At 31.7% G+C, this 13998-nt stretch overlaps 1 protein-coding gene and 1 pseudogene across 1 annotated transcript; one reads left to right on the plus strand and one right to left on the minus strand.

Annotated features, from left to right (window-relative positions):
- The first annotated feature begins 5896 nt into the window (after positions 1-5896).
- LOC146897702 (ferric reduction oxidase 2-like) lies at positions 5897-10327 on the plus strand. Its single transcript, XM_085738390.1, has 8 exons — positions 5897-6135; positions 6263-6368; positions 6467-6661; positions 7400-7634; positions 8294-8621; positions 8784-9027; positions 9125-9825; positions 9944-10327. Exons 1-8 carry the CDS (start codon positions 5979-5981, stop codon positions 10081-10083), a joined length of 2106 nt encoding a protein of 701 aa, XP_085594516.1. The 5' UTR covers positions 5897-5978; the 3' UTR covers positions 10084-10327.
- An 80-nt stretch (positions 10328-10407) lies between these two features.
- LOC146897703 (uncharacterized) lies at positions 10408-11707 on the minus strand (annotated as a pseudogene).
- Between the last annotated feature and the right edge of the window lie 2291 nt (positions 11708-13998).

The following is a 13998-nucleotide window of genomic DNA, read 5'->3' on the forward strand; positions in this document are numbered from 1 at the left end:
TCTCATGTTCTAATTTCTTTTTATTGTTCTTTCTTTTTTTTTTTTTAATTTACTTTCTATCTTTTCATGAAATAAATGAACAATCCCTCAAAAAAAAATTAACAAAAACATTTATCTATGAAACCGCTACCAACTCACCTTTTTTTTACCAAGTTGTGCCTCAGTCTGACTTTATCTGACTTTGTTTGGATGCAATAGTAGATGTTGAGAAATGTATGAATGATATGATCAATATAACTAATGTCTTAAGGTTTTAGCTGACGATGTGGTGTCAATCTCATTTGTTTAGTTGCTCTTAACCTAATGTTATGATACAATCCATTGTACGCTCCCTTAGAACTCTGAACATTACGATGAACGGTTTGGTTAGTTTTTAGATTTCATCTGTTTAATTTTGGGTGCCATCCGTTTTAATGCAACATTTTTTAACCAATTTCTATTATTTCAAATTCTTTCGATTCTGATCTTTGTTAGAATTTAACCAAATAAAAACGCTGATGTGTTATGCTGAGTTGACAAAATACACGTTTATTAGATATTTTTAAATGTTCAAACATTTTTTTAATTGTGTCTAATTTTTTGGTAAATTAATAACCCATAAATCTTCAACTCCTTCAACATACCCATAAAATCACCAATAATTCACTCAATCTAAAGTTTCTTTTTCATTAGACATATTTCTCAATCTCAAATATATTTTTCATCTTCTTTCTTTTTCTAGTTTTCATTTTCTCTTTTCACGAAAGAAAAGAACATAAACCTCCCTCCATTCGATTACAATCAAATCACCCTTTTGACCATGTTGTGCCTTCGTTTAACCTTATTTGACTATGCCACATAATTAAAGACGCGGAGAGTCCACACTTGAGGGTGAGATGTTAATATGTCAAATTTGAGTAAAACTTATATAATGGATGAAAGAGTAGATGTTGAATAATATATAAGTGAGATTATCCACATACATGGATCTAAAGAATTTAAATGAAAATGTGGTGTCAATATGAAATTTGACAAAATATGTGTTATGTTGAGTTGATAAAATACATGCTTATTAGACATTTATAATTGATGTGACATTTTCTTAATGAGTATAATTTTATGGTAGCATAATTATTCAATAATCTTTAAATCGTTCAACAAACTCATAAAATTACCGGTAACTTACTATCTTCCCTCATCATTTCTTTCGTCTTCTTTCTTTTTTGTAATTTACTTTCTCTTCCCTCGTCATTTATTTCCCTCATGAAAGAAAAGAGCAAAACATCTTTTGTAACTTACTATCTTCCCTTATCATTTCTTTCGTCTTCTTACTTTTTTACCATGTTGTACTGACACCTTATTCGGCTATTTCACCATATCATAGACACAAAGAGTCTCACATTTAAGGGAGAGATATTAATTTGTCATGTGTGAGTTAAACTTTTATATTAGATGCAAGAGTAGATATTGAGCAACATGTAAGTAAGATGACCAATATACCTAATGTCTTAAGTTTTTTGATGAAGATGTGCTGTCAATATCATTTTTTAGGGTTTCTTTTAACCAAATATAATGATCCAACCCATTGCAGACTCCCTTATAACTCTGAACTTTATGATGAACTAGTTTGTTAGTTTTTTGATTCCATTTGCTTAATTTTTTTATAATAAATATAAAAATTATTTCAAATAAAAATTCAAAAATTAGAATAATTTAAAAAGTGAAAATAAAATTACATTCATAATATACATATTGATGCATCCATGAGAACCATATCTAGATAGAACGGATGTGTGTCACAGATGACATCATGAACGAACCAAGCATGAATGATTCGAACAACTTTGCTTCATGATTCTATGACCGAATTGATCTCAAAGAAGTTATCGGATCTTGGTGTAATGACATTTTTTTGGAGTTTGACAACATTCTTTGGAAGAAATATGCATGTGAAAATGATGAAAGAAACATATACTATATATAGGAAAATAATGGAAGCAAGTTACATTTTAAACAAATAAAAAATATTCCTTCAAAAAAAAAAAACAAAAAAAAATATGATGCGAAATTGGTTAATTCTAAAGTGTTTAATTGGCTCACAACATAAAAAGTGACGCATCTTATACTCTAATTGATTTACATATTAAAAATTGGTACTATGCTATAATTTTATTGGTTCACTTGTGTAATGTACAATTCAACCTATAAAAACTTATGATGATTTGCTTAACTCTAACCAGTTAAAAATTAAAACAAAGTATATATGGTTGAAAAAAAATGATAATTAAAATGATTTGAATGGTTGAATGGTTGAAAATTAAGACATTTTTCTCCACTTAACAGTACTTAATCAATGATAATTGATCATAAATGCAATTTTTTTGAACAAAAGTTCCATGTATATCATGTCAAATTAAAGTGAGATTTTTTATATTATTTGGTGCTTAATGTTATCAATTTCCCATAAAAGAAATCTATGTATTATAGGAGTGTACCATTTTCATTTATTGTGAATTGAGATTTGAATGAGTTTATAATTTTTTTTAGTATTCTCTTTTAGTCATTTCATGTTTTATAGGAGTGTACTATTGCTTATAGATGTATGCTTTTGTATTATATAAAGATACCAAACACTTCAAAATTCAATCAACTGACTTATTAAATTACAGTAAAAAAAAACTAACATATTTAGTTTATTAGTTAGCTTGTCTGCCATAAGCTCATTCTCTAATCTCTATCAACTTATAACATATCTAACTATGAGCTATTTTTTTTTAATCAAACAAAGTTTTCTAAATATTTCTTTTTCTTCAGAGGTTTTATGTTGATAAAAAAAACACTAGGGGTAGTATAATGAAATGATTGACTTTAGCATTAACGGCCTGATTCTTTCATTCGACATTAATCACAAGTTAAGTTAACCTTCTATTTATGTCAACTCTCCATGAGCCTCAGCATTACGTAATCTCATGCAAAATAATAATTTCTACATTCCAAATACTGTATGTATACGGACGTGAAACATGTTCTTTGTTTTTTCCCTTCTAAACCTAATAGTGTTTTTATTGGTTCCATCTATAAAATAGAAGAAAAATTATAAAAAAAAAACTAATTACTAACATTTATCACTAAATTTTTTTATCGACCTACCCAAAACACTATTTGCACAATTATTTTAATTATTAATAAAATATAATAGGACATTTGGTTATATATAATAAATATTGAATTGGCTACATCATTAATTAGTTGCATGTTTAATCATCAATTCTAATAAGAAATGGTTTTTATTTTATTATTTTAACTCTGTTTATCTTGATGATCAGTTGTTCACATTCAAGTTAATTTCCACTTCAAAATCTTGGGTTCTGGAATGAAGGTGAAGTCAGCAAAACTCAATTCTTTTTTCTTTCACGATTTATGTGAAAAGGAAAGCATAAGAAAATTTGCTACACAGGCATGGTTTGTGGCTTCCACTACGCTGTGTGTGAGAAAGAATAGAAAGACAACATTTGTGAAAGCATTTCCTAAATTTTTTTTTGTGAAAGCATTAGCAAATTGAAATTGTTTAGAATAGTGACGCAACAATTCTTTGACAAAAATCGGTGAATAAATTAATTTATGGTGGGAAATAAAAAAAAAGTTTTAGTGGATGAGTTTACGTGCATAAGGGGCAAAGATCAATTATCTAATGACAGAAGAATTAAGAAAAAATTAACCATTAAATATAAATCCAAATATAATGTTTAAAAACATAAGTCTCCATTATTCATAGATGTAAGGATTTATTGGCATCCTACAATGGTTATGTTGTGAGGCATGTCAGAGGGAAGCAAATAAAATGGAGAGAAAAAGTTTTATAAAATTGCTTATACTATGACTAGAGCTGTCCTATCTCACCCTAGCCCCCATAATTTCACTGATGTACCTGATTACTTGTACTCTTTATTATTGAATGAAATGGCTTGATCTTGCCTTTGCTAAAAAAAAAAACATAAGTCTCCATATATTAAGATATAAATATTCCTTAAAAAAATAAATATAAATATAGCATTTGTAATGATAAATTTTCAAAAAGAAAATTCAAATATTTATGTTTTTTTGAGGGAAAATTCAAATATTTATAAAGTCCAAACTTAAGTTGTACAACATTTCATATTTCAATTTATAACATCGGAAAACCTTATAATCTAATATTTTCATAATGAATGTTTACTTTGCAAAACCTTATTTTCTACCAAAAAAATTGCAAAATCTTTTCCTGTTTTCAATGTCTAGATTACGTGTTCATTTCAACCTGCTAAAAATGTCCCATTTATTGAAAATGTCAAAAGAATTGACTTAGTTTAGAAGGCTATTTGACTTGGCCGAGAACAAGTTGTCTGAGTTCTTTAGGTTGGGCTAAGGGAGGGGAGGCGTGGCAATGGAGAACACATTTATTGGCTTGGGAGGAAGAGCAGGTGGGAGAGTGTAGTGTCTTGTTAAATTCTATTGTTTTGCAGGCTAGTCATGTGGAAGACATGTAGTTGTGACATTTGCATTCGTCTAAAGTACATTGTAAGCGAGCCTTACTATTACTTGGCTTATGTGGATCACAACTCTTTCTGAAACTACATGCATTATTTGGCATAAAGCGGTTCCTCTGATAGTAAGTCTTTTTTCTTGTTGTTGCTTCGTAATCATATTCCTACAACAAATAACTTATTTAGGTGGGAGTGTGCTTCAAACTAATGCACAACTTTGTGTGGGAGGTTGTGGTAACCATGAGGATGTGGGTCATCTGTTATTGAGATGCGATTTTTTTCGGAAGAATTTGGTCATTGGTTTCGCATTGGATAGGTTTCGAAATGATGAATTCGGTGCGCCTCACTCATCGTTCAATTCAATTTGGACATCTAGGAGGATGCTTAAAGAATTCTCAATAAGCGTTGCATCTAATTTGGCTTTCATGTGTTTGAATAATTTGAAAAGAAAGAAACAATTGTATTTTTTAGTATAAGGAGAAAAGTCGGCAACATTTACTTGAAAAAGTTAAACTTCCGTCTTTTTAGTGGTTGAAAACTAAATATACTATTTTCGACTATCATTTTTGGTGGCGTAACCCCTTATATGTTTCGGAGCACTTTCGAAGTTTGTTTACTTGCTTCTTTCATTCACATGTTTTACCAATTGTTGCATTGTAATTGTTTAAATGTTAGTTGCATTGTAATTGTTTAAATGTTATCTAAGTCTCTTTCTAACACATCTTACGTTGAAAGGACTTGATCATTTTGTTAATAAAATTTATTTTGGCTTCTTAGAAAAATAAAAATAATTGGGTATTCTATGAGCATAAGCAAATGACATAATACGGCAAAATAACGGTCATAATTGCATCGCAATGCATTTCCTTACCTTGAGCATTTTGTTGATTCTTTCATTTGGCATTATTCACAACTGAAACGGTTACCTTCCTTTCATGTCAACTGTAAAGTATAAGGGACCAACATTAATTTTTTTTTTTTTTTTGAAGGAAAGGGACCAACATTAATATTTTCTGGGTCACACGTAATCTAATAAAAATAATATTATATTAATTTCTACATTCCAAAGTTTGTACGTATCTGTTGGACGTGAACCATGCTTTTTTGTTTTTTTCCTTCTAGTGTCGCAAGCCTAGAAATAATGTTTTTTTTCCTCCAAATTTAAAATGCACTTACAAGTTATTTTACATTTATTTTTCTATAATGAAGTGTGAGAAATCCATCAAATCAAATTAATCTTTAAATATTTTGTCGACATTCCTTCTGTATTTGAAAATACTTATAAATGTACATGTTGCTAATTGTTCCATTATAATAATTCTAATATATTTTTTTTTGACTTAGTTCTAATTATTAACTATAAATATGTAAAGTTCGGCTCATAATATTCCTCATCCATATGAAAAATTGTCTCTTCTTCTCTCCAAACAATTAAATTTCCCACTTTCACATACAACCCAAAACAAGAAAAAAAATATGGCTCGTGAGGCTCAATCTATAATAAGGTTATTGGTGGTGCTGTTGTTTCTGGGTTTTATTATGATTTGGATAATGATGCCTACAAATACTTTCAACGTAAAATGGTTGCCTAAAATCCGTGGCAAGGCTGATCCTACCTATTTTGGTGCACAAGGTATATATTTTTATTTTTTATTCAAATATTATGCATTTCACCTTTTTGTATGCTTGCGTTCATTAACTACTTTATGCTGATTAATAAACATAATAATATTCATATCATATAATTGTTCTTATTTCAGGTGAAACGATCCTTATGTACACTTTTCCAGTCTTGTTAATAGCTACTTTGGGATGTGTCTATCTACACATAGCCAAAAAATCATCAAATGAGAGCAACATAGAAATGTAATAATTTTTTTTAACCTTAATCTAGTTATCCCTATTTGTGCTATACTCTAATTTGCATCTATTAATATATGTATTTTTTTTTTTTGCACAATCAGTCGTAATGGGAAGAAACATGGGACAACCATATGGAACCGTCCAATGCTTGTAAAAGGACCACTTGGAATTGTTTCTATCACAGAGATAGCATTCTTGCTCATGTTCATTGCACTTCTTGTTTGGTCTTTTACAACTTATTTGCACATCGGTTTTAAAACAGTCTCAAAAATAGCGGTAGAGTACGGCAATACAGTGTAATTATTTCTTTCCCTCAAACACTTAGCAACGATATTAATAGCTTATAAGAATGTTTTTGTAATTTATAAATAATTTCTTAAAATGTGTGAAGTAAAATAATCTTGTTTACAAAAAGGACAAGATAGAGTATCTTATCATACCTATTAATTAGGTTTTGAATCACACAATGCAATGTTGAAAAGTTGACAACATGTCTCTTCTTCAAGAAAATATTATCAGTTTGATTCTTGGAGTTGTCTATATAAAAGTAGCTCAACCTTAATAAAAAATAAAAACAGATATTCAACCGTCAACTTCATAATTAATCTTATAGTAGACCCAAAGACCTAAACCTTAAAAATACCATGTGGTTGTGGTACCTATTAAAGGTTAAACATCCTAATTACGGTTGGGTTTGCAAAAATAAATATTGAATTAATTGCATTTGTAGTAACAATCACAATATGTGTTTTGAACCAAAATATTGTGAAAAGCTATGATCAGTTTTTTTCCAATTACTAAAAATATTGTATTGATAATAGTTGAAGAAACAACGTATGGAACGCTACTTCAATTTCAGTCGTAGATAGATAAGTTTGTTATTATATTGAATTGTACTATCAACACATTTTCGAACACTTAAATAAGTTTTAACTAACAAATAAAAATATAATTTTAAAGTATGCGTTAGAAAGTATATGTTATCAACATTATTTATGTGCTGTAATGTTATATTGTGGTGTTTTTTTTTACAGTGAGCAAGAGAAGTTGTATAGTGTGGGAATATGGTTAGGTCTTGTTGGGAACATATGTTTGGCATTCTTGTTTTTTCCGGTGACACGTGGATCATCTGTGCTACCAATATTTGGCCTCACTTCTGAAGGTTGTATCAAGTATCATATTTGGCTTGGACACATGCTCATGGCAATTTTCACAACTCATGGAATTTGTTACATCATCCATTGGGCATCTACTAATCAAATGTCAGAGGTTAGTTAGTCATCAATTATAATCAAGACCAAGACGATGATCCCTACTTACCTGTGATTTAATTTAAGAGTTAACCCAAGAGTAAGATTAAGATTAAATTAATACATTTTTGAAAATTATCTTTTTATTGCTAAAGAAAATGTATACAACAGTTATTCATCTTAATGTCTTGGGTTCGACTTCCAGAATGTCTGTTTTAGTGGGCTAATCCATATAGATCTTTGCTTTGACTTTAAATGAGTCCCCCGTAAATGGTCGGTGAGATTGGTCACTCGAATAAGTCGGTAATCCTTAGATTGAATATTGACTTTTCAAAAAAAAAAAAAAATACCCATACCCTGCAAGTAAGTCGGTTCAACTTATGCTGCTAGCAGAAGGACATCCTTAGTGAGTGATATGTAAGCACCTCTATTAACGCTCTATGAACAACGGAAGGACTTCTTTAGTGAGTGGTCTGTAAACACCTCTATTAACGTTTGTTGAATTTTGATGTATGTCTTCACCTTAGTTAGCCTAAAGCCCAATTCACATAAAAATTTTCCTTATTAAAAAAAAAAAAAAAAAGAAAATGTATACAAGTATCATTAATGCCTTTTCAAGTTATTTTTGTCTTTAGTATTGTATTTAGCTCACGGGACCATGACTTTAAATCATTGCAGATGTTGATATGGACCAAAGTTGGAGTATCAAATTTGGCTGGAGAGATATCTTTGCTTGCTGGTTTGTTCCTGTGGATTGCAACCATTCCAAGAATTAGGAGAAAATTCTTTGAGCTCTTTTTTTACACACATCACCTCTACGTAATCTTCATCATCTTCTACATATTTCATGTTGACATTTCCTTTTCCTTCACTATGCTCCCTAGTTTCTACCTCTTCTTGGTTGATCGTTTCCTAAGGTTCTTACAATCTAGGCGCGGCGTTCGTTTGGTTTCATCTCGTATTTTGCCTTGTGAAGGTGTAGAACTCAACTTCTCTAAGGGAAATGGTAATTAATATTATCTTAAAGTAAACTCGTAGGTCCTATTCGAATTAATTTATTTGAACTTATCTACTAACACAACTGTTTGAGAGAGCTTAAAGAAATTACTTATGACATATCCATAAGTTATTTGAACTCGTAGGTCCTAATGTGATATGTTTTTGGCAGGGTTGACTTATAATCCCACTAGTGTGATGTTCATAAATGTACCAAGCATATCAAAGCTGCAGTGGCATCCATTTACTGTTACTTCTAATAGTAAATTGGAGCCAGAAAAGCTAAGTGTGGTCATTAAATGTGGAGGAACTTGGACACAGAAGCTCTACCAGTTGCTTTCAAATCCTTCGCCTATCGATCGTCTTGGAATATCTGTTGAAGGTCCTTATGGACCTGCTTCAACCAATTACTTAAGGTCTCTACATCTTAAAAATTATAACATTGTCTTTTGCTTTGTTAGAAATAATTTCATTGATTTTTCACATAGTAACTTCTGTTTGTTCTTCTATCAGGCATCACACTCTTGTGATGGTGAGTGGAGGAAGTGGCATCACACCATTTATCTCTATCATTAGAGAGCTAATATATCTTAGCAATACATTCAAATGCAAAACACCAAACATTGTCCTAATTTCTTCATTCAAGAACACTTCATGTCTATCAATGCTAGATTTGATCCTACCAATTTCTGGCACATGTGACATTTCTAATATTCAACTCCAAATTGAGGCATACATCACACGAGACAAAGAGTTTAAACCAGATACTCCAATTCATCCCCAAACTCTATGGCTCAAGCCAAATCCATCCGATGAACCGATACATGCTATGTTAGGTCCAAACAGCTGGCTTTGGCTTGGTGCAATAATCTCATCCTCTTTCATCATCTTCCTTATCATAATCGGGATCATTACTCGTTATTACATTTTCCCGATCGATCATAACACGAATGCAATATTCTCGGATCCTTTAAGGGCGTTCCTAAACATGCTAGTAATATGTGTGTCGATAGCTGTTGTTTCAAGTGTAGCTGTCTTTTGGAACAAACAAAATGCTAAAGAAGCGAAACAGATTCAGAACTTGGAAGGGTCATCACCAACAGTCTCACCAAGTTCAACGATTTACAATGCAGATAGAGAATTAGAAAGCCTTCCATATCAGTCCCTTGTTGAAGCTACAAATGTTCATTATGGTCAAAGACCTGATCTTAAAAGTAAGTCATCTATCTCTAGAGAAAATATTTTTGATATATTTTGAAGTTGTAAGATATAAGTTATTTATCACAATCTCCATTTATCTCTATGAATTGAACTCACTCTTTTTTTTAACAGGACTTCTATTTGAAATAAAAGGGTCAAGTGTGGGAGTTCTTGTTTCAGGACCTAAACAAATGAGGCAGGAAGTTGCATCCATTTGCTCATCTGGTTTAGTTGAAAATTTGCATTTTGAATCAATCAGTTTTACTTGGTAATTTTGCTCATTCAATAGAAAGGGTGCAAATCTTGCATGTTAAAAAATCTGTATAATTTGTTTGTCAATTTTGGAGAATCCGTGTACTTTAATTATTTTCTTTTCTATCATTACTAAGTGCTTCTAGTGGTTTTCAGTTGTTTCCTTTTTAATTATTTCTCCTTGATTCAAGGAAGAGAAATTATTGTATCATCGCAGTTTAAACCAGTCTTTGGCTGTGGAATAAAGTATTGCCACATTCCCCACTTTTTTTTTTTTTAGTTGAAAGAAATATGCTTATAGCATTTCATTAGATATCAAATCGTTAATACATGTTGGAACATCATCAAATATACGGAACCCTATTCGCTTGCCTCCTAGAAAACTCAACATGAGAGTTTGGTAAAAAAAGAGAACAATAGTGCCTATTACTATCCATAATGATCCCAAATTCTGTGATATCACTATTGCCTTGGTTGAAATAGTCAGCTACGTGCTTCGAATCTACCTCAAAATCAATCAAAATCAACATTTTGAAGCTGTAACTCATGAACCAACCGAATATCGTGATGTAGCCCCAAAGCTTCTCCAATATCAACTGAACATAACGGTGTGTGCCACATTGTTTTTGCACGAACAAAACGTCCCTCTTCGTCCCTTATGCACATACCAACACCCACTTTGTCAGTGGAAGATGAGAACAAAGCATCCATGTTACATTTCAGCCTTCCACGCCTTGGTTTCTTCCACCTGTTCTCTTCAATTCTCCCTGCCGTGGCCTTCCGTACAGTAGGCAGCATGACAGCAGCTGCGTTTCCTTGCTGATAAGCCTGCGCCTGCTGCTTCTTGTTTGCATTTCTCCAATCATCAAGAAGATGCTTTGCTCGCTCAATTATGTTTCCATTTGATTCTGTTACTTGCTGCCATAATTTATTATTCCTACTCTTTCAAATACTCGACATAATTGTTTCAAGTAGTTCGGATTGCACCGCTGTACCGTGTTCCAACAGATAGAATATAATTTCCGGCGCATCATCAAATCTATGCAGAAGCGGTTCTATCACCTGCCATAAACCTGTACTTCTCCAAATACCAACTGCTGTCCAGCAGTGGAAAAACAGATGATAACAGTCCTCGTGAGGGTCGTTACAAAAAACACAAGACAACGGACAGTTTACTCCTCTGGACTTCAAACGCACACAAGTAGGTAGCCACTCTCTACAAACTCGCCACACAATATTCTTAACCTTAGGTGGAACTTTTAAATTCCAAATTCCACCCCAAAAACCATTCCTGTGCAAATGAGAAACATCCACAATCTCTTCCACACAAACCCGGTAAGCACTCCTAACCTAATATTGTCCATTCTTCTTGGGTATCCAAACCATCTCATCCTCATTCACTTGTGGAAATAACGGCATATCCAATATTTGTTGAGCTATTCCTGCCTCAAAAATAAATCTTACAAGTTCTTCATTCCAAGTCTTCGTATCTTGATGAATAAAATGACCTACTGAATAACCTTGAAGAGGCAAAGCATCCGGGGCTGCAGGGGGAACACGCAGTCCCATTCCTATCCAAGGTTCATCAATGATTGAAATATCAAAGCCACTGCCAATTCTCCACCTCGTACCAAGCCTAACCATCACTTTCACGCAGAAAATGCTACGCCAAAAAAAACTAGGATTATGTCCCAATTTTGACCCAAGAAAATTACTACGAGGGAAATACCTTGCCTACACCTTAGCAATTAAAGTATCAGGTTCAGTTTGGAGCTTCCATCCTTGTTTTCCAAGCATAGCAACATTGAATGTTACAAGGTCTTTAAACCCCACTTCACCATACTTTTTAGGCACGAATAATTTATCCCATGCCAGCCAGTGCAAGCATATAAGATATGAATGAGGTTTAATGATATATTGGTTTCGCATAAGTATCAATCCTCTCAACAAGTAAAAAAATTGTACAAAATGTAGAATTGGAGTTTATATACGTGTAATAAGGCTCAAAAGTCATTCCATGAAAATTTGTGTATAAGTCACATACCATCGTTGACATGACATTATAGTCAAGGAGTAAACTATAAAAAACCTGTAATTTTTCGAATTGTCGAATTAGTACCGGTCGCACTTAAAACATCTTATTTGTTCCAAATTGCATTATGCATTATGCCAAACCTCAACAAATCTTCCATGAAGATGTGAACCCAATACAAGTACAAAAATAATTTATCACTATTTGTGACGATGACCCCACTCTCTTGACCAAACCATTCTTACTTCACAGAATTTTTGTGTTGTTGAATGAGTTGGCCAAGTGAAATTGTATTTGGATGTGAACTAAGATATTTGTCTTAGAAACTGTTTCTCTAATGTCTGAAAGAAAGCAACTAAGTGTTAATAGATTGTACTTGGCCATCTTTGATTGCTTCCAACAAGGTTATCTATCTGTGCTAATAGATAGTAGTATCATGTAAAAATTGACAGAGTTTTTTTTTTAGGAATAAATGATTGAGGTTAACCGGTAGTAGTATCACTAGTTTGTCTGACATGCACAAGTAAAATGCTCTTGCATCATGTAAGGGCCGTTCCAATAAAATTGGAGACTCGGCTCTAATATTAAAAATGACCCCTAATAAAAAATAATTAATGATAATTTAAATAATTGCAAATTAACAATAAGGATTATTTTGATTTAAATTTGTTTTGCTGAATTTTCTTTTGTTGATAGATGTGTGGGTTTGGCCTAACTTGTCCATTTACTCTTTATTTTTGTCAAATAATAAGTGTTTGATTTAGCCCTACGTAACAAAAGAAAATATTATACTACATCCCAACAATTATACTTGAACCTCTACAAATAATTGAGGCCCCCATAAATTGGAGGTCCGGCTCCGTAGAGCTCCTTGCACTTGCCAAGGGACGACCCTGATCATGTATAAATATCTTTTTTACTATTTGATCAATCAATCATATCATATCTCATTTAATTTAATAGTGGAATTTATTGATCCAATGGTGGAAACTAACTTGTGCACCATAGAATTGACCTAACTTAATAACTAATAAGATATTAGTTTTTAAGTAGTATAGTGTATAGCTTGTTCAAAAAGAGTAGTATAGTGTATAGTGATGAATAATGCCTCCGATCTTTATTATAAGAAAAATTTGGAGTCTTTTATGTTTCTATTTATAAGAAAATGTCACAACTTTTAAAGTATATTTTTTTAAAAACATTTTTAACCCTCGTCTAATGTTAATCTTTTTAATATTAGTAAGTGTATTTAATGCATCACAATTGTTTACAAGGGTAAATTTGTAAAGGTATTTAAAAACTTACAAAGTTAATAATTGTAATGGTTTTGAATATTTTTTTCTTCTTATAATAAGAACCAGAATGAGTAATAATCTTAAACACTTTTCTAGTAAATATGTTATAGGTGCAAATTTTTTAAGACCGTTACTATTTTCTATCTAAGTACTTGATGGATATAAAAGGTGAATTTTTTCGTCCTATATGAACTAATACTAGAAATTGTTACAATAACCTTTTAGTAACATAGCCTTTACCATAATTTTGACAGGATCAACACATGCTTTTCCCAACATTTGCTCGCATGTTACTATACATAATTAGCAACATTTATCTTCATCTATCAACAAATTTCAAATGGTAGTAAATCCCAAATATGTTGTAGTCTCATGCGACTGGACACATCACACGACGCGAGGGAGATTAGTATTAGAGAGTCGAGAGAATCCAAGCGAACAATATTTTATTGGGTAAATTTTATAGTACACTCGAAAATTCGAGTGTTTCGGTACACTAAATCTTTAAATTAATAGTTAAATAATTTTTTTTTTCTTTTTTAAAAAACTATTTTCTATCATTTACAATTATGATAACTAAATATTATTTATCAAAAGTGTTGGTAGAA

Source organism: Medicago sativa, chromosome 8 (assembly GCF_051527215.1).
Source record: "Medicago sativa cultivar Bolivia chromosome 8, Bolivia_mono, whole genome shotgun sequence".
In the NCBI taxonomy this organism is placed as follows: domain Eukaryota; kingdom Viridiplantae; phylum Streptophyta; class Magnoliopsida; order Fabales; family Fabaceae; genus Medicago; species Medicago sativa.